We start from the raw sequence: 26,621 nt of genomic DNA, 5'->3' as shown, positions 1-26,621 counted from the left end.
TACCTGATGAACAACCTCGCTGTGGGCGGCAAACATCCTCTTCCTGAAGGGGGAGGGACGTTCGGCATCACAGCGACGTCACACAGCCGCCGGACAATAGAAGCGTAGGGGCGGAGATGAGCGGGATGTAAACATCCCACCCACCTCCTTCCCTCCGCATAGCCGGCGGGTGCCACGGGACGCAGGTAAGCTGTGTTCATCGTTCCCGGGGTGTCACACGGAGTGATGTGTGCTGCCCCGGGTACGATGAACAACCGGCACCATGAAAAATAAACGATTTTTTAAAGATAAGCGACGTGTACACGACTCATGATTTGTGACCGATTTGCGAACGTTCAGGGTCGCTCTGAGGTGTCACACGAAACGACATCGCAAACGATGCCGGATGTGTGTTACGAAAACCGTGACCCCCGACGACATATCGCATGATAGATTGTCTCGTGTGACGCCCGCATTACTCTCTATTAATTGGTCTCCCCCTAACTAGACTCTCTTCTCTACAGTCCATCCTTAATTCAGCAGCCAGGGTCACCTATCTGGCTAACCGATACTCGGATGCCTCTGCTCTGTGCCAGTTATTGCACTGGCTGCCCATATATCACAGGATCCAATTCAAACTGCTTGTTGTCATCCACAAAGCTCTCCACAGTGTGGCACCCTCCTACAGCTCCACTCTTTTCTCTGTCTATCACCCCACCCCTTCTCTACGCTCTGCAAATGACTTTCGACTGACATCCACACTAACTCGAACCTCCCACTCCCGGATCCAAGACTTCTTCCGACCTGCACCAATCCTCTGGAGCGCTCTACCCCAAGAAGTTAGGATGAATCACAACTTACTCAGCTTCAGATGCACCCTAAAAATGCGTCTTTTTAGGGTGGCCTATCACACTCCCTAGCCGAACTAAAATCACATAGCCCCTCCACAACTTCTCAGAACATAACTCCACGTCAAACTCCATGGCACCCAAATGCATCTCAAGGTTCTGGCCAACTGATCCAGGAAGCCATTATCTATCCCCCCATTTCCTCAAGATGGCTGGATTGTCATTGTAAATAAGCACTTGTACCTTGTCCCCCCCATCTCATCGTAGATTGTAAGCTCTCATGAGCAGGGTTGTCTTTTTTCCCTCTAAATATTATATTTTCTATAACTGTTATTTGTTTGTATATGATCCTCCTGAATTGTAAAGCACTATGGAATATGTTGGCGCTATAGAAATAAAGATTATTTTATATATATATATATATATATATATATATATATATATATTATGCATAGATAATACAAGATATATATACATAGTATGTATAGATAATACAAGATCTGCTAATTTACAGCAAGTGATGGTTTTAAAGGGAACCTGTCAGCAGAAATTTCGCCCAAAACCTAAAAGATTCCCCCTCTGCAGCTCCTGGGCTGCATTCTAGAAAGGTCCCTGTTATTATTGTGCCCCATGTGAGACCAAAATAAAGACTTTATAAAGTGGTACCTTTTTGTATTCAGATACTGTAAATGTGACACGGGGGCGGGCTCTCTGGCGTCCGTTATTCTGCCCCCTAGTCCTGTATGCCGCCCCCATCGCTCCTTTCCATAGCTGATGCACCGCCCACTGCTCCAGCCATCCCCGCGCATGCCCAGTGCCAGTCTCACGGGACTGAGCAGTGTGACCGCTGGTGACGTGTGCGCAGGCAAGTGATTATGGGCGGGGCTGTGATTGTTATAAGCAAGTACCCGCCCATAATCTCGTGAGCGCGCAAACCTCACCAGCGGTCACACTGAGCTCAGGGTAGTGCTAGACTGTATGGGCTGCTTCCAGGGATGACGTCCCTTTTGTCACGTGATAGGGGCGTGTTCAAAATACTATCACGTGACAAAAGGGACGTCATCCCTGGAAGCAGCCCATACAGTCTAGCATCTACCCTGCGGTTTGCGCGCTCACGAGATTATGGGCGGGTACTTGCTGATAACAATCACAGCCCCGCCCATAATCACTTGCCTGCGCACACGTCACCAGCGGTCACACTGCTCAGTCCCGTGAGACTGGCACTGGGCATGCGCGGGGATGGCTGGAGCAGTGGGCGGTGCATCAGCTATGGAAAGGAGCGATGGGGGCGGCATACAGGACTAGGGGGCAGAATAACGGACGCCAGAAAGCCCGCCCCCGTGTCACATTTACAGAATCTGAATACAAAAAGGTACCACTTTATAAAGTCTTTATTTTGGTCTCACATGGGGCACAATAATAACAGGGACCTTTCTAGAATGCAGCCCAGGAGCTGCAGAGGGGGAATCTTTTAGGTTTTGGGCAAAATTTCTGCTGACAGGTTCCCTTTAACTCATATCCTCTTTCTCTCTGCACAGTTCACAGGTAATGTCTAGAAAAACCTACCATAAAAGTTAATTGGTCAGAGAGACATATTTGATAAATATTAGGTTTAGGGTCCCATCAAAGAAAGGCAGCCTTGTTGTGGCTGATGAGCGCTCATAAATTGGTCAATTTATGCACGGAGTACCTTAATTTTTAAAAGTATATTTTATATATCAGTAAGGAGTCCAAATGTCATATATGAAATGTTTGCATACATCGTATCATTACAATGTACTGCTCTATACTTTTGTTAGAAAAGAGAAATAAATGGACACTCAGTGTCCACCTTAAAGGGACTCTCTGAGAATGGAGAATTCGATGGACAGGGTGCCTGTCACACAATATTTGGCTCTAAACTCGCCGAGTAACATGGTGGCATCAGACATTGTTCACACTACAGACTCTGACACTCCACACTATGTTTTCTCTGGTGCTTATGAGTTGCAGAGACATGTTCGGGCATCGACCAGCTTTGTGCTCATTAGTGATCGGGCTAGCATGAGTTAACTCTGCTAGCCTGCTGGCTACCTTTTGGATCACATCTTGTTCAGTATCACAGTTACACGCTGTCTTTTTACGATGGAGGAATCTGTCTTCCCTTGCTGACTATAGCTTTTGCTAATCCAGTCCGTGTGCTGTTGTGTTCCATTTGCTGGTGGTTTATTGTGTGCTGCTTGGTGTGCTGTGGAAATCCTCTCATTATTTGGTTATAACAAATATAATCCATGTGGGCTAGATGTGTGATAATGCTTTGGTTTGCTCGTTTGTCCATATATGTGTGTTCAACCACTCCTGTCCCGGCCCTCCCATGGGGTGAGGGCTGTCCAGGAGCAGGGCAAGGAAGATGTCCAAGACATCTTCACCATTAGGAGTATCTCTGGGATCAGAGACAGCTAGAGCTGCCTAGCCTGAGGGCCAGTTTAGGAGTCCCGGTCCCCTGTTAACCCCTCACTGTCATTGACAGCACCTGTCATATAATTTAACTTGAGGTCATTCAAGTAATGTGTCAGGATGGCGGCACTCTGAAGAACGAGAGACGTACGTCAACTGCCAGAGGAACTGTTGTGACAAGCACACATTCCTCTCTCAGCTGAGGAGCAAAACTATCTTTAGATGGTTCAATCTTTTCACTGACTTGACACATCTGGAGAGGATATGTCCAACTCCAGTACCCAGTACCCAGTTCAGTACCCACTAACCAGTTCAGTACCCAGTACCCATTTCAGTACCCAGCAGCACGGGTATACAGTGTGTACTCATTCAGTGAAAATCAGTGAAAAGATTTTTCCATCAAAGCCCAGACTGGCCATGTGCCTGAATGGGTCAATTTCCAGTGGGCCACAGTGCTTAACTGCACAGTAGTTCACCGGTTCTTCAATTTTTATGCAGAGAAGCATTATGGGCATATGCCCACACCAATCAGTACTGGATGCCACCATGCTACACACAAGGCTGGATTGAGTCTAATGCTGGCCAGAGTCAGGAAGTCCTTTATGAATGGAGTTTGAGCCCTTGGCTCCTATCCCGCTTCCACCTTTATATTCTTGCAGCTGAATTCCAAGTTTTCCAATTTCCAATTTTTTCACTCTCAGTGTCTCCTATGTGATGTATACAGCAAAAGGGGACATTTGTACTACATGGGGACATTATTACTATGAAGTTACACAGGATGGCATTATTACTACAGGGGGCCATATTACTATATAAATATGCAAATGCACAAGGGGCATTATTGCTACAGGGGGCTGTATTACTGTGAGGATGCACAGAGGGACATTTTTACTACATTCCTCAACATTAAAATTACAACTCCAAAAAGAAAAAGTCATGGAATTATGATAATCACACATTGAAATATGTAAAGAACAGGAAAAAACACAAATGCCAAATTTTCAAAACATCTTGATTTATTCTGACAGATTGTCCGGGGAGATGTCGATTGGGCAGGTTTGTTGACGATTTTCTTACAGAGAACACAGGAATACTCAGCTGAGTGAATACACCGATATATGAAAAAGACGGCTAAGCTCTGCGCAGGTGCAAGATTTTGCCTGGCGATATGGATGAAGCAGGTGACGTCATCCACATTGCTGGGCAAAATCTCGCGCCTGCACAGACAACTTGCCTCTTTGTGCAGGCGCACCTATGTTGTCGGCTCTGCTCGCAATAGGGCAAAGTGCACCTGCCTGCCTACGTGGATGATGTCTAAGGCGTAGGATACATCCGAGGCAGAGGAGGAGGGCAAAAAAAGGGACAGGAGGCGAAGATTAGGACTCCCATCAGACCAGACAATTTACATACAGGACAGGAGTGTAAGGGGTGTCAAGGCTACACCACTCTGCAGAAGTGGCCGTCACATAGGAAGGTTTATTAAATGTATTGGTCTGTATTGTGTAACTTGGTAAATGGCCACTAGGTGGCAAATTGAGCTGGCTACTGCTTTCCTGACACCTCTAGGAAGTAAGGGGTTAAGGAAAATGAGGGGGCTGAGTATAAATAGGGCAGGATGTAGAGGGAGGGTAGGAGAGTCTCTAGTAGGAGAAAGTGATAACAAGCCTAAGATATTTGATATAGAAGATCCTAAGGGTCAACCCTTTGACTCCGGACACATGGCGTCCTGCTCTTTGGAGGACTGTTGTTAACTGCGTCCCCCAGAGGAGGGGTTGAGTCCGGGCGGTTGGGGTGGCATCCATCTTTTCTGGATTGAAAACCGAACAAATTTTCCTGCGAGACCAAAGGTCAGAGGGCTCTAAAAGGAGAAGAGTAGGTCCTGGCCAGAAGCACGGGTGCAGGAATGCTGTCAAAATAAGCCCCTTCAATAGTGTAAGCTAAATCCCTGTGGGTGGGACGGAGTGGCTAAAGGACTTTTTGAATCGGCTAGTGCAGTGTGACGTCAGACAGGAGAATGAGGGGCTTAGTAGCATTTGAAGGAGCTCAGGTGCCAAGAAGCGGTCGGCTGGTAAGTTTAATGATGGAATGGAGTCTGGTGGGAACCCCGTCGGGGTCAGAAGCGTTGCCCATGTTTTGCAAGTTGAAAGTACCCATGTAGTGGAAGAAAGTAAAGTTCTGCTGTTTAAAAGAAGTGCATCTGTTTCTCATTCATTAACTCAGTGGAAGAATGGACTGTTGTAAAAGAATCCCTGCAGTGGAGTGGCGACCAGGACACAAGGGGTTACCGAATGGCTGCGCTGCGGCCTGGCAGCCCCTGTCCACGACTACTACTGCCTCCCCTAGCCGCTCTACAGGAGATTTTATAAAGGTATATATATTATATTATAGGGTCTGCAGGGGCGGGTCAGGGGGTAACGTGCACCTTTATAGAATGCAGTACAGGTGTAGAATGCAGGGCTGGTGGTATTGAGCAGCTTGGATGTTATGGCCCTCCGCAAGTAGGGCTAAGCCCCAGGGGACAATGATGGTTGTTGTAGTATGGTGAAAGGTGGTGATGCAGAAGTGTAGAAAAAATTCAGACAACACAGGGGCTGCTGTTTAACTTGTGCTTTTGTGGCGCCCTGGACAAGCCAGGGGCCACAGAGAACAACACCACCACACCCCACACTCCCGGTCAGGCACACCGAAGTCAGATAAAAAACCCTTGTTGCCTTCCTCCAGGGGCTGATGTCCACACCAGGGGGTGGGCCAGGCGGTTGGCCCCGCCCACCGAGGAGTTCACAGTCCTGGAGGCGGGAAAGCCAGGCAGTTTAGTTTGGAGTTGAGGAGTTGAGTTGAGGAGATGGGTTTAGGAGTTGAGTGAGGGAAGTGAAAGTGAGAGGAAGGAAAGTGGCAAGTGAGCAGACTGAAGTTGGTCCAGGTGTGTGGCCCGGACGGATCAGCAAGGTTGGCAGACGGTGGTGACCGTCTGCAGGAGTGGCCTATCGGAGTTTACCGTAAAGACCGTGGACGGGCGGTGGCCCGGCGGTACCAGACCGGTACACAAAGAGATGCCAGCACCATCTGGCAGGGGCTTACGGACCCCGGCAAGGCTAGGAGTCGCCGTGAATTTGCCAAATCCGTTAGCGAAGGGAACCTCCTGGATTTCCCAGCAGCCAAGTCCCGACAGAAGGCAACCGTCCAACCGAAAGAGGGAAACACAGTCACCGCCAAGGCTAAAGTTCCCAGGGCCAGAGCCTGCGGGCAAAAGGGGCTCCTTCAGCCCATATCCAAGCTGGGCAGCGGGTTACCGGTGGGAACCCTTTGGAACCGTTTACAATACATAGGTGCAGGGAAAGGCAGTCACCACCAACCTGCCGGGAGAAACAACACCGCAGCCGTCTGTGGGACCCGTCCATCCAGCCGTGTGTTTTACCGAGAACTGTGTCCTCATCATTGGCTGAGTGAGTACCACCGTGCCATGCGGCACAGCGCTGCCCCCGCGACCCTGCACCTCACCAGGCCCTGTAACCCACCTGTCATCCATCCCTACCCCATCACCGGGCCCCGGGACAACCAACCCCCTACCCACGGAGGGGAAAACTAACAACAAAGCTGCTCCCTGTCACCGCTCCCGGGATCCCCGTCTAGAGCAGCTCTGGTGTCCCCAATATCACCACAACCGTGGGTGGCGTCACGGACAATAACCAAATCCCCACAATCAAATCCCCTTTTCACTCACGGGCGAGGAACGCCGCTCGAGTCCCTGGGATCCGGCCCACCGCTCGAGCCACCACCGAGCAGCGGCAGCCGCAGCAGCGGCCGGACCCGAGCAATGGGAGAGCGTAGCGTCCCCTCCTCTGCCCGCGACAACTTGGTGTCACGAACAGGATCCTACCGTTCTACCAACTGGTGGAAGTGCGCCTTGTGTGACCGCCGGAGGTGTCCGGCCGAAAAATTTGTGAAGCCGCCATCTTGGGCGCGAAGAATTCCTGCTCGAGCGTCTCCTCGAGTAGTGGAGGCGCGAAGGCCAAAACCCCGCCCCTGTAGAGGAGGAGCCGGAAAGAGACTAAGGGGGAACGGGATGGAAGATGTCAGCTCCCGGGTCTGAGGCTAGCCCCGAACCGCCTGATGGAGCGGCGGCGCCCGCGGGGGCAAAGGATGGTGAGACGGCTGCAGCCCCTGCTCCGGTCGCAGGAGCCGCGGGCCCCGAGAATGCGGCAGTAATTCCCCGCGCGGCAGCTGACAGCGGCCCGCCTGTCGCGGGGAGGGTGTCTGCCCCAGCAACCCGCCCGACCGTGACCGGAATGGCGGGCGGCGCAGAAGACCCAGGTGGAGCAAGCTCGGGATAGGAGACGACAGATGGAACTAGCTCAGGGGAAGATACGGAGTCCCTGTCGGGAGATGAGGCCCCGCTTGTCATCCGTGCCTTTGGAGACACATGGATGGCGCGCTGCAGGTACTGTCGGCAGTGGGAGCATTTTGCAGGTCAGTGCTCTGCAAATGGCCGGCCTTGAAGTAAGAAAAGTTCAAGCATGGTAGCGGTTCCCGGTTACCTTGCTGTCGGCCCCCATTGGGACCCTGCTGACGTTCCAGATGGCCCTCAAGGCTAAGGAGTCCGGTTGGAGGGGCAGTCGTACCCGCATCATCGGCAGCTGAAAATGGAGTCCTGTGGGACAGTGTCACCCCTGTGTGTGGGTGGCGTTGGGGGCTCGTGCTGTTCGGTGGTGGACTGTGGGAAATCTGCGAAGGAAGTTGTACCGGAGCCAGATGCTGAGGATGGCCCCTGGGACCCAGCTGACGGTCCCCGTCGGGACCCTACGGCAAGTCTCCGTTGGGATCCTACAGTTTTGTTTGTAGTAGCCCGTTGGCTACGAAGCACTGTTGTTCACCTGATTGCAACCTGATTAGAACCGGTCATTGCCGGCAACTGGTCCCCGTTGGGACCCCCTTTTCAAATTATGCGTAGAAACTACTACGAACAGGCTCGAGAACTAGCAAGGCAACCACAAACTTGTGGCATGTAAATAATAATGTTTTATGGCTTTCACCGTTACCGCCTCCGGAGAGGCTGATTTGGAGGATGGGCCTGGAGGGAAGTGATGGTCCAGGCCCGCCACTACCGCAACCGGTGACAATCCTCTGGGGGTTTCAGGGGTTTCCCATGGACGTGGGTCCCCTGAAAAGGACAGAACCCGCTCGGGCAACTTGTGCTGGACTGGGGTCAAGGGGTGCTGCCTGTTTGCTTAGGGGCAGCATCAGGGCCAGGTTGCTTGGGTGGGAGAGAGCGGAAGCCGTAACCGTTACGCAACGTTTTAAGTAAGGGTACCTCCTGATGTGGGAAGATGTTATTTTACTTGTAATCACTGTTTTACCGTTATCTTGTCAGTTGTGAAAATAAAACCGGTGATGGACGGGCAGCCCGCGGACGATCTGCATTTTACTAAGGGGGAATGTGGCGCCCTGGACAAGCCAGGGGCCACAGAGAACAACACCACCACACCCCACACTCCCGGTCAGGCACACTGAAGTCAGATAAAAAACCCTTGTTGCCTTCCTCCAGGGGCTGATGTCCACACCAGGGGGTGGGCCAGGCGGTTGGCCCCACCCACCGAGGAGTTCACAGTCCTGGAGGCGGGAAAGCCAGGCAGTTTAGTTTGGAGTTGAGGAGTTGAGTTGAGGAGATGGGTTGAGGAGTTGAGTGAGGGAAGTGAAAGTGAGAGGAAGGAAAGTGGCAAGTGAGCAGACTGAAGTTGGTCCAGGTGTGTGGCCCGGACGGATCAGCAAGGTTGGCAGACGGTGGTGACTGTCTGCAGGAGTGGCCTATCGGAGTTTACCGTAAAGACCGTGGACGGGCGGTGGCCCGGCGGTACCAGACCGGTACACAAAGAGAAGCCAGCACCATCTGGCAGGGGCTTACGGACCCCGTCAAGGCTAGGAGTCGCCGTGAATTTGCCAAATCCGTTAGCGAAGGGAACCTCCTGGGTTTCCCAGCAGCCAAGTCCCGACAGAAGGCAACCGTCCAACCGAGAGAGGGAAACACAGTCACCACCAAGGCTAAAGTTCCCAGGGCCAGAGCCTGCGGGCAAAAGGGGCTCCTCCAGCCCATATCCAAGCTGGGGAGCGGGTTACCGGTGGGAACCCATTGGAACCGTTTACAGTACATAGGTGCAGGGAAAGGCAGTCACCACCAACCTGCCGTGAGAAACAACACCGCAGCCGTCTGTGGGACCCATCCATCCAGCCATGTGTTTTACCGAGAACTGTGTCCTCATCATTGGCTGAGTGAGTACCACCGTGCCGTGTGGCACAGCGCTGCCCCCGCGACCCTGCACCTCACCAGGCCCTGTAACCCGCCTGTCATCCATCCCTACCCCATCACCGGGCCCCGGGACAACCAACCCCCTACTCACGGAGGGGAGAACTAACATCAAAGCTGCTCCCTGTCACCGCTCCCGGGATCCCCGTCTAGAGCAGCGGTGGTGTAACCAATATCACCACAACCGTGGGTGGCGTCATGGACAATAACCAAATTCCCCACAATCAAATCCCCTTTTCACTCACGGGCGAGGAACGCCGCTCGAGTCCCCGGGATCCGGCCCACCGCTCGAGCCACCACCGAGCAGCGGCAGCCGCAGCAGCGGCCGGACCCGAGCAGTGGGAGAGCGCAGCGTCCCCTCCTCCGCCCGCGACACTTTACTCACTGGTTCTGAGTAGCTGTAACCCAGCTGGTGCTGGTCTCTACCAATCTGGACCTCAGGTAATCTGATATGTTCTTGATCCCAGTGCCGGTGTGGTGACCTGGTGAGGTCTTGAGGTTTACTTCCATGCACCTGTCTACAGTTGGTGGGTCCCCGTGGCCTGAAGCGTTCTGGGGTTACCTCCTGTTGTCACAGTCCTGGCCCGTATGGCAGGCAGCTTGAACCTCTTTTGGGTTGGACCTCTGTCCCAGTTCCCGGGTTCTCTCTATGCTGCTGTGCCCAGGACACTAACGTTGGTGAGGAACCCTGATGATTCCCTCACCGGGCAGATTTATCAGGTGAGCTTGAAGCGTCTTCCTGAACTAGGGCTCTGCACCCCACCGGTGCTCAGTCCCGTGAGTACTCACATCGTACTCTCCCTGGCGACTGTACTCCTTTAGCCCAATAAGTCACTTTACACTCCCTGTCTGAGCGTCGACTTCTGACTGACCGTCTGTCTTTTTGACTATCTGATAAGATGTCTGTCTCTGTCCACTGCACTGACTATCCCTTCCTCCTCCAAGGTTTTTGACTAGCGGATTGGATAAGTCCCGACCAATAGGTGGCCATTCATCAGATCCGTCTCAAGCCTGTTACCCAGTCTGGGCAAAAAGGGCATGGATGTGTGTGTTTGAATGGTATTTACTGGCACTGGTCTTCCAGGAATCCCGGGGTTAGCACCGCACCTGTTACTAGATGCAATACCCTGTTGCACCTGACGCCTCAGGGGTGCCACACTAATATGTATTTATTAGCTGCATATACAGTATTTGTACAGATCAATATGGTGAAATAAGTCAGAGCTGAGACACGATGGTTGTAAAATTCTTTATTCCGAGACCAAAATGAGCAGAGACCGAGACATACAAGAGTAAAGCTCAATATCCCCACAGCAAGTGTCACAACCGTCAGAATACTGGTCATGAGATGTCATGTTCTTCATTCTCATGAATATAGCACCAATATGAAGAAAATATTTTAACCCTTCACTTTCCGGGTAATTGTATCAGAGGTCAGGAATACATTTAAGACTGCACTGAGATTCTGTAATTCCCTGTTAGGTAGAAGATAAGACATGATGGTCTCTGTGACACTTGTTTACTCCTGCTTGTTTTTGCAAAATTAAAATTTAGAAAATATTAGGACATACCGAGTTATTGGCGCAAAACTTAACTCACATTTCACCTCTGCATTCAATCCTCTCAATATGATATTTTCGTATGGCTTCCAAGTTTCTCCAAACCTATAGATATCATAGTAAGGAATGTAGGGGGCTTAACTTACTGTCATACCAGAGTCGTGATGCCTAAGGGGGTCCAATGGCACCTTTCAGATGTTGTCTGAGCTATAAATGGGATATGATGTTTGAAGGGCCACATTTTGGATTTCATTTTGCATTGGGATCAAGGAGCATAACGTGGTACTTCTAGATGATTCGGATTTTGAGTAATGAAATCATTTTTTACTGATTGCCAAAATATTAAGCAATTGTGTTCTTAACAATCTGTCAGTCATTTTTATTTTATTTTTTTAAATTGTCTTTTTATCTATTTTTTAATATCAAATAAAGGGCTACCATTTTCATAAGCTTCTATCTAGTGTCAATATAGCCATACTGAACAAACTTATCACCTACATGATCTTTCTTTTAAAATTAATTATGATCATCTATTCACAGAGAATAAATCACTTAAAGGAGAAATCTGGGACTTTTATTTAAATGTGCCTAAGCACTACCGGCAGATAGTTGCTACCTACTGGCCTGTTGTGCCCGGCGCTGTTCTTTGCCGGCACAGAATCATCACAGAGCATTCCTGTTAGCGATTCAACTGCTTCTGCTGATGTTGCGTCAACAGTGTCAGATTTCTATCTGCTCTACCCTGTAGACTGGTTGGGACAGCCGACATCAGGGTGATTGACAATCGGCTCCTCCAGTTACGCAACATAGAGCTGCCTGTCAGTCAGAATGACATTGGCTGTCCCTCCCAGTCTACAGGGTAGAGCAGATGAGAAGCCTCATTCTGTTGATGAAGCTACTGTATCACCGACAAGACTGGTCTATGACCTTTCCATGCCGATGCAGAACGGCGCCGGGCACAACTGGCAGGTAGGTTGCAACTACCTGCCTGGAAGAGCTTAGGTACTTTTTTTCTTTCTTTAAGTCCCAAATATACCCTTTAATCTGAATTTACAATGTCCGACAGAAAGTACTAAACGACTGGTGATCAGCTACTTATTTACTCATCAGCAGAGCTTAATAGTCTATTTGGACAGGCAAACTTTATTCAATATGTGCACAGAATGATCATTATTAGTCCTTTCAATACTGCCATTGTTCTCGGCAGCAAAGCTTCTGTTTACAAAGGATAATGTGCTGCCGAGAACAACAATCATCTAAGCAAACCAAAAGATCATTTCATTTCATCAGACCTACGAGTATTTAGCTTGTTTGTCGGGTGATCAACAGCCTGTTTACACATCATGATTAATAGGAAACCAGCGTGATTGAGTAAAGATTAGCCACATAGCAAAAATCATAAAGTCAAAGATTTTACCTAAAATCCCATTGTTGGAGTAGCTCACAAAATGACTGTATGCATTTACATTTTGACAGCATTGCATCTTTACATTTTGGTGGCACATCATAAAATTAAAGATTATAGTGGTCCTATCTATTTTAAAGTAGTATCCAAATTTGCAGTGTTCCGAACATCTTAATTATGTCATGGAGAGATTGTAATCTAGGTAATATAATATTTCTTTTACAGAAAAGATTTCAAACAAAACTGTTAACACATCAAAATAATGTATTTCTAAAAAAAATAACCGTATCGTGATATTTCTGGATTGGTTGCAAATTTTGCCAAACCTGCAGAAACTTAATTTATGGTCAGTTTGAGTCTGTATGGCTGCATTTTACCTTCCTTTAACGCCTGTGAGACGCAGAACAGTCTTAATTATGCTGTGACAAGTTTAGCTCACCATCGAACCCTTCTAAATTTTGGGAGATCCAAGTGGTAGCATTGCATTGTAATTCAGATGATAAAATGCAGCCATATTGATCACGTACGGGCATCTGAATTTTGCAGACGCTTTGCACGCATAGCACTTGTTGCACAACTCTCATACCTTTTAGAAGATTACAATGGAAATGAACACATTTGAAATATCATTCATAAAATTTTAATACAATTTTTCCCTGGAAGCACCTCAGATTCCATTTCTACATGGAGGTTTCAACATACGTGGGTATTTTATTCCATATCTATGGTGCAAGATGTCAAATATTAAGATCAATGCGAAATTTGCCTTAAAAAAACGTATTTGCTCTGAGGATTTAAATTTTCAATAAAAGGTATGAGAGTCTGTGATAAAAAAAAAAAGGATGAAATTACAACCTAGAATGGAAAGTTGTACCCAATCATTATTATCTTAGATCACAGTACACATGGCCAAGGGACAATTCAGGCCCATAATGCCAAGAAGAGTTGGGCTGTAAAATTACTGGCGTTTCAGAGATACCCTGCGGCTGACGGTCTTGTAGAAAACACCTCGAAGTAGAGAGGAATAATCAGAGATTCGGAACAAGCTCCTTTCACTGAAGATAGCTTTAGAATCTGCCGGGGCGCCAGTTAGAAGTACTCGTAGATTATCTTCATTGGGGCGACTTCCTACCGACAAAACAGTGATTTCAATTCCTGCAGACCGGGCGTCTTGCACAGCCTTTAGAAGACCGTCCTCTGCTTGGGTATTGCCATCTGAGAATAACAGCAGCTTCTTGGTCGCTCTGGATGTTGCCTCTTTACGATACATATCTATCACATTACGCAGCGCTGCTCCTACGTCTGTGCCTCCGTTGATGAACTTCATCTTATCTATTGCACTTACAACCTCTGTGTAATTGGACAGAAACTTTACTTCTTGTTTTTGTTCTTTCTGACCACTGTACTGCACCACGGAAAGGCGCACAGAGTCAAGTGCTGGACTCTCCGCAGTTAGGAAACGTTGCGCAACACGTCGCACAAAACCTTTGCTCATCTCAAAGTTTCGGCTTCCAACACTGGTAGAACTATCCACAAGTAAAGTGATGTCAGTAGGAACCTCAAATTTGACTATAGAAAAAAAAAAGAAAACAAAATATTTATCAGGTCTTGATCATTACAGGGTAAAATTGGCAAATTAGTCTTTGTGGTAGCACAGTTGGTAGATGCTATTAAAATATTAATGTAGACTGAATATAGAAATTATGAATTCTGGAATTAAAAATCAGAAGACAGGACATTCAAGAATAAACTTACTGGCACAAGTGTAATCTGGGCACTTCTTATCTGTAAGAGGAATACATAGAATGTTAGTGAATTGATACATCTTCTATGAGTGGTTCCTGTGAAATCTCATGGTGTTTTGGTTGTGCCTGTCTCACCTTTGCAGATATGAGTAGTAACATTCTGTATGAAGTCGCCTTCTAGTAACTCTGAATAGCTTCGTGCCTGTATAGCTAGCGGATCTGTGGCTGTTGGTCCGCCACAAGCAATGTCGCCCAGTTGGTCAGGGTTGGAAGAAGAATCAAAGATGTCTCTTACTCCAAGAGAAACCACCTGTTAAAAATACAAGATATAAGCTATAAAAAAAAGTATTCAGAACCCCAAGAACACTGCCAACTTGTGTATTTATGCACAAATAGAAGTCCAGATGCCCCTTCCAGAGTAAACAAAGGAGTATGTCAGCATCCAGTAGAAAAAACAGAGTATGTTGTTTTATTAAGATCCTTTTATGTCACCACTTATTGGCCACAAAGGCCTTTATCAATGGCAAACATAAGATACACAGTGTTGTATTTAAAGGGAACCTGTCAGGTGCAATATACAGCCAGAACCACGAGCAGTTCTGGGTGCATGTTGCTAATCCCTGCCTAACTGTCCCTGCATACACTAGCATAGATCAAGAGATCTTTAGAAAAAGTATTTCTAAAGATCTTGTATCGTATGCCAATGAGTGCAGGCACTAGCCCCAAGGGCATTGCTTCCCTTGCTAGTCGCCCATTATCATGTTAGTATGCCCCTGTGGGCATACTAACATGCTAATGAATGCGCAGCGTCAGAGGAGATCTCACTTACAGTACCTCTCCGCCACCATCGACGCTTGATGCTGGATTTCAGCTCAGTGCGTATGACCCCGAAGTTGGGTCATGTGCCCAATGAAGCCGGGTGTACGCGTCCTGACTTCAAACTGAAGTAGTGTTCATGACCCAAACTCCGGGGTCATGCGCACTGAGCCAAAATTCCCCATCGGACGCGATGGCGGCGGAGAGGTGAGTGAGATCATTCTGTGACGCTGCATATTCATTAGCATCTTAGCACACCCACAGGGACGTACTAACAAGCTAATGGGGCAACTAGCAAGGGAAGCAACGCCCTTGGGGCTACTGCCCTCGCTCATTAGGACATGATAAAAGATCTTTAGAAATACTTTTTCTAAAGATCTCTTTATCTATGCTAGTGTATACAGGGACAGTTAGGCAGGGATTAGCAATATACACCCAGAAATGCTCGTAGTTCTGGGAGCATATTGCACCTGACAGGTTCCCTTTAAAGGGTGATCCACTAGTCATAGTCTAAAGTGCTCATTTCTATAGAACTACAAAAAAATCACTAAGATAAAAGCTTATCAAACTCACACGAACACTATAAAAAAAACTTAAGAACATAGTGATATTCTGAATAACCTCAGATTTGTTACTTGCACTGGTGAAATCCTATCCATTAACTGCACGTGCACTGGAATCGGTGTGCAGCCAATTTGCATGTCTGAGAAGGAATATCACTTTGTTCTATAACCATAAACAGCTTACAACATAGTGACAATCTAAACCTAAAAAATACTACATTTACAAAATCCCTAAAAAACCTCTAAGTTGTGACTTGCAAAGCTGCGGACCTGTCAATCAACTGTGCATGCGAGGGCAGAATATAACCATGTTCTGATGATAATTTTAAGTCACTATTGTGCTTTACAAAAGGTTTGTTAGTCGAGCTGGGTGAATGGTAACTATTCCTGTTCTGATAATGCTTAAAGAATACTGAGTACTATTCCAGAAGGGGGGGAGCCAGCACTGCTTGAAAAATGGAGTGCGAAAAATTAAAAAAGTGTAAATACACAAAAAATTCCAACTGTACTACAATGCAAAATGAGGTTTTTAGCAAAAAAATGATCAACATTTTGAGCCACCCCTGCCACGTCACGGCAAATCTCAATAGGGGGGGGGGTCCTACTCTCTATTTAATATGAATTGGTATGGTTCTGCTTATTAAAATATTTAGGAGGCCGTATGACACAATGGTAAATTATATCATATAGAGTAGGACCCCCTATTGAGATATTCCGTGACGTGGCAGGGGTGGCTCAAATTATTGATCAATTGTTTGCTAAAAATCTAATTTTGCTTTCTAGTACAGTAGGAATGAATTTGTGAATTTTTCACTTTTTTTTTGTTGTATGCCATTCATAGGCAGTGCTGGCTCCCCCCTCTCTATACTGAGTACTATTCCAGTATTCACCACGGCAAATAAATGCCCAGGTCCCCCAATGACTTGCATTAGGTTCATTATTCGTGATGAATAACGGAATAGTAGTTTGGAATTTGTTATGAATAATCTGAACACGAATAGTTACTATATGCCCATCACTATTTGTTAGTAATTATTACTTGAAATTATATGTGCAAGATATGTTAGATGTCAAGATACAAATACTATAAAAAAACACAGATGTTCCTTACCGGAGCAACCTTACACAAGACATTGAGTGATGTTTGGTCTCTCAGGACATCAGAGTGACCATCCGTCAACACTATGGCCACTCTCTTATCAGATGTAAATCGCTTCAGTAGGTTATCTTTTGTAAAAGCAAGTGCATCTCCTGTCCAGGTGCCGTTTGCCATCCATCTCAAATTTCTTATAGCACTACAGAAAAAAAAAAAGTTAAAATGTAACAAACTGAAAATAGTACTTACACATTGCAAATAATTGAGACTCACTGTGGGGGTGGATACGGTACTGTCTCATCCTATACAACTACAATATTTAGTAAAGTAAGTTGCACTTAAATATCTATTTGTAGTTTTATGGCTTCATACTATTTATTGTATACTGTTTATGCTAAACGTCACTCACGCCTTCAGATCTTCAATGGATTTGATGTTGGGGTCTCCCATGGCTACAGATTCTTGCTGATTTTTAAAACTGTACTGTACTACTCCAACTCGAGATTCCCCAGAGTCAAACTGTAATCAGAGAAAAATAGAGAATGTTTTCAGCTGTGGAAACAGTATACAACAAAAACACATGAAGTTTACAGTATGAAGTAAAATTAGGTAATTGTTATGCAGTGTTCGGTTCCACACTCACGGGGTGCCGCTACTATGTCGGACTGTGTTCACATTCACATTGTAGCGTCTGACAGACAACCTGAGGTCTACCAGTTGCTCAGCCTGATCCGGGCGTCAGCTGATTCATTTCTATTGCCCCCCCCCCATACCTGCAAGAGCTAATTCTTGTGGATTTGTGTGCATCTCCTAAGAGCATGTTGCTAATTACCACCCACAGCTGTCTCTTTAGTATTTAAGGTATGGGAGCCTGTGTTTCTGGGCCTATAATAGCTTCCGAATAGCTCCAGTGATTCTGGTTTGGTGGTGATCCAATCTTTGGTGATCTGTATTTTTTATTTTGAGTGGTGTGAAAGTTTCACTGTTGTGTGTTTCCTTCCTTTTTTCTTTATTCCCTTGTACACCTATAGTCTCTACTTTGTGTTTGAGTGCACTGTGTACGAGTTTTTGTTCTTGTTCACATCGTTTCTGTGGGATTTTGTTATTGTTTTTCCGAATCGCCCCAAGGGTGGGGGAGAGGGGGAGCAAGATCAAGGCTGAGACATTAGTTAGGGTCGCGCTGGGGACTCAGACCTCGCTACCATTGAGCGTACCTCTGCGATAAGAGACAGCACAGGGTCTCAAGTCTGAAGGCCAGCCTAGAAGCCCCTGTTCTGTCATTTCTTACCCCATGAGACTAAAAGTGACACAATGGAAACTTTGCTACTGTTGTTTATTATACAGGAACAGCCTGTACTGCTGCTCCGAAGGGGCTCAAGGGAGGGCAGCATGACTGAGGAGGAATGCCTAGGCCTTAGTCTCAGTTAAGGGGTTCATTTTTGGGGTTACTTTTGCACGGGGAAAGTGTAGGTGGAGTTGTAGGGTCATTTGGGATTTGGGGCACTTTAATTGGTTAAGGGGTGGTGTTTGGGGGGCAGTATATATAGGTCAGGTACCTATGGAGTTGGTCATTTTTACCTGGCGAGTGACCAGAATCGTTCCTGCCCACTCACCCTGTTGCAATTTCGGTCAACCAATGTGGAGAAGAGGATGCAGGATGCAAATGACTTTCATCACAGCAACACGGGAATGAAGGAGAGTATTTGCAGGTGGGGGATTGCACAAAAGAGCGAGGGGGAAACCCAGTGCAGGAACAGGTTACCCCTGGTGGTGCAATTGATTGGTGTAACATGGGTCCTTGCTGGGTTGAGTCTCAGCGGGACATTGGTTGGGCAACATTCAGCTAGGTGCCCTCGAGCTTGTGTGGTGTGGCTGAAGGCAGGTGGTGGAGTTGATGTTGCAACCGAACGGTTTGGAACCTTCATTTACTGCTCCTCCTTTCGGGTGCTTTCATCGGGTATTTGGAATGTTATTTATTGTTTGATGTTTTGTTGTTGTTTAATAAATGGGGCTGCTGTGGCCTTTTATATCCAACATCACTCAGTCTGTGTATTTATTTTAGGTAAGAACTCGGGAAGTGGGTGGGGGTGATGGTTGGTAAGGCTGTTTCATCAGACTTTCCAGAATCATGGGAACATGCAACCCCCTAATCCTGTTAATTACACAGGTAGATAGAGTGAATGTCTCAAGGTGGCTTTACACACTGCAACATTGAAAACGAGATCGCTGTAACGTCACCGGTTTTGTGACATAATAGCGACCTCCCCAGCGACATTGCAGTGTGTGAAACACATCAGTGACCTGGCCCCTGCTGTGAAGTTGCTGATCGCTACAAATCGTTCAGGACCATTCTTTGGTCCTTTGTTTCCAGCTGTGCAGCATGATCGCTAGAAAGTCTCAGTGTGTAAAGGGGACTTTACAGTGACTTCGTTAGCGACTTCCCTTTCAAAAAGCTGCTTTACAACGTCCCCAATGACTAGCTAGGTCGTTCTGCAGGTCCGTATCGCTGTTGCATCGTTTTCCAGGTATGCCTGTTTGAAAGCTCACCAGCGACTCACCAGAGACTTTGTAGCGATCCCGGCCAGGTTAGGATCGCTGGTGGGATCGCTAGAAAGTCTCAGTGTGTAAAGGGGCCTTCAGGAACATAAACGCTTTTGAAAGAAATCAACCATTTAACAGTGATTCCAATTTGAAGGACTTATAAAATTCCGCAAAAGGATTTTAGACAAATTTGATGTGGTCCACAATATGTGCCAGGTACTGTAGCTAGTCATCTAACCTTGACGTGTTCATCCCTACTCAATCGATCAATGATTTTTATGATAAGTCTCTTGGCGTCATTAAAATTATTTCTTCCGATACTCTCAGAACTGTCAACCACGAAGAGGACATCAATAGGACCACAGCTACATTCTGTAGGAGACATACAGACAGCAAAATTAACATTACCATGACTCTAAACTGTGATAGGAATCAATGGATGATGAAAAGTAGCTTTAGCTACTATCTACCAGATAATGGAAATCAAGAGCAAATTCTGTAGGGGAAGGGGCTGGTTCTTCATGAGAAATAGGATACAATTATTATGTACAATGACAATGAGAAAAAGAGCAAAATAGCACATCTAGTTAGTCTGAAGGATAGATCATGTACTTGTTAAGTATTTTTGAATGTTAGGATTCAGCGTGTACAATGTCCACATTCAGGAATATGAGAAAAGCAAGGGTGGAGGAAATCAATGAAATGTAGATGTAGAATCACAGAAATCAATGCATACTTACTACAGCAAGCTGAAAAAGAAAGACAGAAAGTTAAAAGGCAATGAGAATAAAGTACTCATAAATTCAACATCAAAGATCCAGATGATAATAAACAGGCCGACTTTCAAGTAGACACGAAGTAAGCAAAACTACATAAGGAGCTTGACTCTTTGCACTTTTGGATGACAGTTCTTACGGAGAACGATCAACATCAGAGGGAAAATGGACATCTGAGGAACATTATGTAAAGTCAAAGAACATTATACATGTCTTTCTCAACTAAACATGTCCAAATTAATTTGGATGATGACTTCATGCTATAATTTACCAACAGTATTAAAGGTTAGCGATATGTTTTGTGGAGGTCTCTTAATGACGGGTGTCTTTTATTGCTTGGAATATTGACAGATTGGATTGTCCACATAAACCTTAAATTTATCACTTGTTTTAGAAACAAAAAGAAAATCTAAAGAGAGACAGCACTTTAATGAGTCCTGGTGGCCTTTTTTCTGGCAGAAAGGCTTCCAGATCACTGATCCTCATTAAATGTCTGGAAACCAAAGTTTCACTTCAACTTGACTGGAGAAAATGGACTTAAATAATTAAGGCCGTTTCCTACAATACAATAACCAGTAAACCCCAGATCTAACTGGATCCATACGCTTAATACATAAAGCAATGGAAATGTGAACTATGTAGGTCTAATACACATCATATATTATAATTTGCCAAAGCTAAATGCTACAAGTCTAATTTAACTAATTCAGACTTGGAAAACTAAGAAAGACGTCTCCAATTTTCTTGGTCTATGGCAGTGCTCAGATATCTTCCATGACACAAATTAAGAGTCCGAACCAGAAAGGGGAGCTTCGTTTAGAGGACACTCTCAGTTTTTGTAGCAATTCAAGACTAAATATCAACACATGCCAAGTAGAGCCAGGAATAATTTAATGTTGAGGCCTAGGACACACGGCGAGAAAAACAATGTTAGTGGAATGCGATAAAATAATCGCATTCCACTTGGACCAATGGGGGAGCTCCGATGAGCGATTATTTTCTCCGCCCTAATCGGACCGAGAAAACAGTCACAGCATGCTGCGAGTGGAATGCAATCCTGTTTCACTTGCACTCATTCAAGTCTATGGGGCGTGAGAAACATTGCACTGCTCTCGCGTTATACCGGTGTAATGTGAGTGCAGTGCGAGAATCGCAATAGCCGGCAACAGAGGAGATGGGGAAATAAATCCCTCCCTCCACTCCGCAGCGCCGGCCCTCCCATCCGCAGAGTCGGCCCTCCCCTCAGCAGAGTCGGCCCTCCCCTCCGCAGCTGTGGTCTGATTGCACGATTGGACTAGTCGCATAACCCTTGCATGACACTCGGCTTCTGTAGTGCTGCAAGCGTGAGCCGAGTGTCATGCGAGGACTTGCACATAACCCCGTGTGGCCTCAACCTGAGGCTCCTGTGCACCTAATTACTATTGGCATTAAGCAATATATTAGAATATTGCTTAGAAGACTAGACATTAGAGATGAGTAAACCTGTTGAAGTTCGGTTTGGCTGGTTCCGCCGGACTTTGGATAAAGTTTGGTTTGTGACCCTGACTTGACCTGGACTCCAATGGAAGTCACTGATTGGGTAGTTCTGGTCTCCGCCCACATGCAGCCAGACATAAACAGATCACTTCCTGGGGCGGGTGAGCGGGGTTTTTCCATACACAGAACATCCGATCACGCTGTTGTTAACCCCAGTGTGTGCCGAACAGACACTGCAAGTGGCTCATATTAGGCTGAGCACCGACTGTACCGGAGGAGTCCGAACACCGAGTTTTGGGTTCACTCATCTGTACTAGACATTTCAACTAGATTATACCGAATAGCTTCTATATTCGATATTACAAGACTTCCTCAGAAAATAGCACTCAGCGTGAATAACTTTTATTTTTCAGTATTTTTCTACAACTTTTTTATTCCTTTTCAAGAATAAAGCTATTTCCACTCACGTACTTATCAATTCTTAAATAGTAGACCACCGACAATGAGTTCACACCATTGCTTTGGGCGGCATAATGGTCATGGATTGTGGATCACAAATTCATGACTTAAAGAGTAATATTTTTTGTAGAAAATAACAATTTATATATTCTTTATTTGTGATTAAAATAGAGACTTGTACGTGAAGAATATAAATACTTACAACACATTTTCATGATAATGTCCAGAATTTCACACTCCTGTAGAAATAAGAATGAAATGGAGTTTATACTGTAAGTACAGTAAATGTATAAAGCAGTCGTCCAGTACAAAGCTCTAACTTTGGATTTTTTCCAATCTTCTCATTTGGATTCGGCATGAGTCACTTGGAATATATGTTTCATATGCCTTACCATTTTTGTATGGAATCTCCTAATGCCAGGAACTGGCACAGCAAAAGTGCACATGCCAAGTCCAAGTGGTTGTTGCAATTTACTGGAAGTTTGGTTACCACGGCCAGAGTGCACAAAATCTGTTTGTGTTGGTTAAATCATTGAACAGAAAAAGGTAGATAATAGGTAAAGCAGAAAGACTAAAAAAGCAGACCATAACTCACATCAGGGCCTGGTGGTCCTGGAGGTCCAGGAGGTCCCTACAAGTAAAGAACAAAAGTCAACTTTTTAAAAACTATTTAAGTTAGTAGATGCCACTCAGAGTTAAACAACGCTAAAAAAAAAACAATGGAAAAGAAATTGCTAATGTGACATCAAGGAAAATATTTGCACACTTATTTGTAACTTACCGGTGGTCCTTCTGGCCCTCGGTAGCCTTTTCCTCCTTTGGGCCCAACTGTTCCTGGCACAATGTTCTGAAATAAGAACAATTTCATGGTATTATTATTATTTACATTTCAAAAGTCAAGATAATTGTCTATCATATATGTCACAGACTGGCAACATTTTTCCAACTGAGAGGCATACTGTGGATAGAAAGGACAAGGAACAGCGGAAGTGAAGGAAAAGAGGAGGAATAAGGATTGTAAGGGAAAGAGAGTCGAAACTGTGAAACCAAATTGTAACACCATGATGCCAGTATGTGAGGTGACAGTGACAACTAGATACTATTGTTTATAAGTAGGAGACATGCTTACACACTTAAAGGGAATCTGTCAGCAGGTTTTTGCTACCTCATCTGGGAGTAACATGATGTAGGCAAAGAGACCTTGAATCCAATGATGTATCACTTAGATCAGTGTTCGTCAACTCCAGTCCTCAAGGCCCAAAAACAGATCAGGTTTTTAGGATTTCTTCAATATTGCGCAGGGAATAATTCCATCACCTATGCAATATTAAGGAAATCCTGAAAACCTGATCTGCTGGTCGGCCTTGAAGGCTGGAGTTGAGGAACACTGACTTAGATTACTATGTGTAGCCATTCTAAAAAAAAAATCAGAATTTTTAGATTTAGCCATGTAGCAGAGCTTTGAGAGCTGCCCCCACCCACACCAGGCTCTCAGTAGAGATTGTACATTGACAGTGAGGTTTCAATCACAGGAGGGGTTCGTGCCAGACTGCCATTGACATTGTAGTCCAAGCAATGATAAGCAATAGGACTTAAACAAACATAGCATATAAACAACAGATCGGACTGTGACAAGACAGGCAGGCCTGTAATTTCTGTGTTAACCCATTCTATCTTCAGAAGAGCACATAGCAAAAACCTGCTGACAGATTCCCTTTAACAGGCAGAATAGTAATTTCTACAGTATAATTCATCCATCGACATTGTAATAGAGGAATTAAGGTTCATACATACTGTATAAACATTAAGATTACAATCCAAAACAGATACCAATTCAGTTTTACATTCAGTTACCATACTCACATCTATACCAGGATCTCCAGGATCTCCCTCATCTCCTTTAGGTCCAGGATACCCTTTTGTTCCCTACAGATGATATAATTAGTAGATTGGGTATAATAATGTTTGATTCTCAACTTTCAAAAATATTACATTATCTTAGAGTGACTGCTATCCACATAAGCTTACATTTCCGCCACGGTCACCTCGACCTCCAGGGTATCCCTAGAAAAAATATGAAAATATCATTAACAAATCTTTGGCTTTTTTTATACTTTCAAGCATTTCTAAGTCGTTTATGTAAAAATTAAAATCTGTTTCAAGTTGAAAATCAATCTACCCCTTGTCCAAATTTGGCCCAAATTCTTCACAACCACCAGCGTACTCTTGTTGGTGACCTAGATAGGTTTCATAATTCTTTACATATGAGACATAATCTTACCTGAAAACCTGGAAAACCATCTGTGCCATTTCCTGGGAGGCCATCCTCACCCTAAAGACACAAGCTATTAGTGTACAAAACTGATGTAATTTAACTCTAAAACATACTAGTAACCTAATGATGGCCTCAACTGAGGTAGTAATAATAACACATTATATATTAAAGGCAAAAAAATCTTTACCGATATGAACAATTAATCATTCATATAGCGCCAACATATTATGCAAAAGTTTAAAAAATTCAGAGAAACATGTATAAACAGTATCAGACATTACAAAGTAACACATAAATTAACAATTCAATGAGGACTGAGGGTCCTGCTTGCACGTTTACAGCCTGTAAGGACATAGGGAAGGCAGAAAAGGTTGTATTGTACAGTCCAACCTTCATTATAATAAATACAGGTATTCAAATTAAGCTACATTACCCAATATGTGTATAAGTACAAATACAAAGTGCTATAAAGTGCATGAAGTATGTAGAAACAGATAGTAGAAAGGACCATCTAGGACATTTTAGAAAGGGAGAACTTGGACACGTTAGATTAGTCAAGGGATTTGATAAGTCTACCTAAAAAGATGCGTTTTAAGGCATGCTTTAAAACTGTACATTAGAAATTATTTGGTTTGTCTGGCGTAATGCATTCCAGAAAACTGGTGCAGCACAAGAAAAGTTTAAAAAGATTAAAGATGTATATCTTAGATCATTACCAGAATGGAAAGCACAACTAGGGTAGTAGGAAGATGAAGGAGGAGATGTACTGTAGTGCAGAACTGTGGAGAGCTTTGTAGGTGATCCTTCATAAGTAGAAGAGTAAAAATCAAATGGCACTCACCAATTGCTAAAAACTCTTCTTTATTTTTTAATACATAAAAACGTGCAAGGCAAAGGGGAGAGATGCGATGGACGTCTGCAGGACCTAAAGAAGTGCATCCAAGTACGAAACAGCTGTCGTCCAGACGTTCTCCGCATCTCTCCCTTTCGCCTTGCACGTTTTCATGTATTGAAGAATAAAGAAGAGTTTTTAGCAATTGGTGAGCGCCACTTGATTTTTTTCTTCTACTTATGGAGGATTGCATGGACATATATGGAAGTTGAGCACCACATTTCATTGCTGTTGGATGGGGATTTGAGCTCTTGGTGATGCGAACATTTTAAAGTCAGTATATCTTTAGTGCATGAATGATAGAAGATCGGCACTCACATAAATTTCTTATTCCCTTTTCTGTTTTATTTCCGTTCCAAATACATACAGCAGTGACGCCTTTCGGTCTTTACATCACATACGTTTCTCAAACAATGTGTCACATTGTTTAAGAAAGACAACAAATAAATCACCGCTCTTATGAATGGTCTTTTGTATATTTAACAATCCCCTAATCACTGAAAAAAAAAAAAATCACTCTCACAATCTTAGTCACTTATAGGTCTTTTTTTGTATTTGTATTTAAATGGACTCATCTTTTTAGTCCTTTTTAAATAGATAATAATGATGATAATAATAATAATAATAATAATAACAATAATAAAAAGTAATGTTTAAAGGTATATTTTTTTTTCCGTGATTAGAAAGACAACACAGAGTCTTCATGGATTAAATATGGACTGATACTTTCACCCAGTGGGACGCTGCCAACATTTTGGATATGGTATGTTTGTTTCAAATGGATCCCTTAAATTGGATATGCGTCCTTAGCGTGTTGAATAGCATGTGTTATACATGTGTGCAAGCTTTTTTTTTTACCATTGATGCTGCAATGTTTGAGAAAGGTCTGAGATGTAAAGACCAAAACGCGTCACTGCTATATCTTTTTGGAAATTAAATCAAACAGAAAGGTATAAGAAATGTATGTGAGTGCCGATCTTCTATCATTTATTTACTGTGGAGTCCATCCTAGGATTCTTGCACTAAAAGAGAGAAGAAGTGCCCACCTGTGTTTCTAATATCTTTAGTGTAGAGCCATTTCTTTTTTGCTGTGAGCTTTGTAGGTGAGATTGATAAGTTTGGTGTTTTATTTTGTTATGGATGGGCAACCAGTGCAATGACTGGCACAGCGTGAAGACATGAGTGTAGCAGCTGGATATAAATTAATAAATATAAATATTAATTTATAAATTAATATGACTATTTCCGTCGTGTCTACTACCCTAGTAACAAGATCTAAAAAGCCATGATAACTAATGGAAAATAATATCTCTATCAGTCGTTCTCCTCTCTTGGGAAGTATTATAATTTGATCTCAAAATTCCTCAGTCCCGTGAACACGGCTGTATGTTTTAATATTTTTAGACTGTCAGTATTGATAATAATGATGTATGTAACACATTCCTGTTTTATTTCAA

General features: G+C 44.7%; 1 protein-coding gene across 1 annotated transcript in view; it reads right to left on the bottom strand.

Annotated features, from left to right (window-relative positions):
• Nucleotides 1-10,792: 10,792 nt before the first annotated feature.
• Nucleotides 10,793-26,621, bottom strand: part of COL6A1 (collagen type VI alpha 1 chain) — a 78,283-nt gene continuing 62,454 nt past the window's right edge. Inside the window, exons 23-35 of the mRNA XM_075317427.1 lie at nt 24,279-24,329; nt 24,026-24,061; nt 23,861-23,923; nt 22,779-22,844; nt 22,593-22,628; nt 22,200-22,236; nt 20,027-20,035; nt 19,525-19,658; nt 17,155-17,264; nt 16,761-16,944; nt 14,406-14,580; nt 14,281-14,310; nt 10,793-14,094 (exon numbers count right to left, since the gene is read on the bottom strand). Of these exons, the coding sequence (XP_075173542.1) occupies nt 13,484-14,094; nt 14,281-14,310; nt 14,406-14,580; nt 16,761-16,944; nt 17,155-17,264; nt 19,525-19,658; nt 20,027-20,035; nt 22,200-22,236; nt 22,593-22,628; nt 22,779-22,844; nt 23,861-23,923; nt 24,026-24,061; nt 24,279-24,329 (1,542 nt within the window). The 3' untranslated portion in view covers nt 10,793-13,483. The remainder of the gene's footprint in view (nt 14,095-14,280; nt 14,311-14,405; nt 14,581-16,760; nt 16,945-17,154; nt 17,265-19,524; nt 19,659-20,026; nt 20,036-22,199; nt 22,237-22,592; nt 22,629-22,778; nt 22,845-23,860; nt 23,924-24,025; nt 24,062-24,278; nt 24,330-26,621) is intronic.

Source organism: Anomaloglossus baeobatrachus, chromosome 7 (assembly GCF_048569485.1).
Source record: "Anomaloglossus baeobatrachus isolate aAnoBae1 chromosome 7, aAnoBae1.hap1, whole genome shotgun sequence".
NCBI classification, from domain to species: Eukaryota; Metazoa; Chordata; class Amphibia; order Anura; family Aromobatidae; genus Anomaloglossus; species Anomaloglossus baeobatrachus.
Note: the sequence above shows the minus strand (reverse complement) of the source record. Positions and strands in the feature narration are given on the sequence as shown.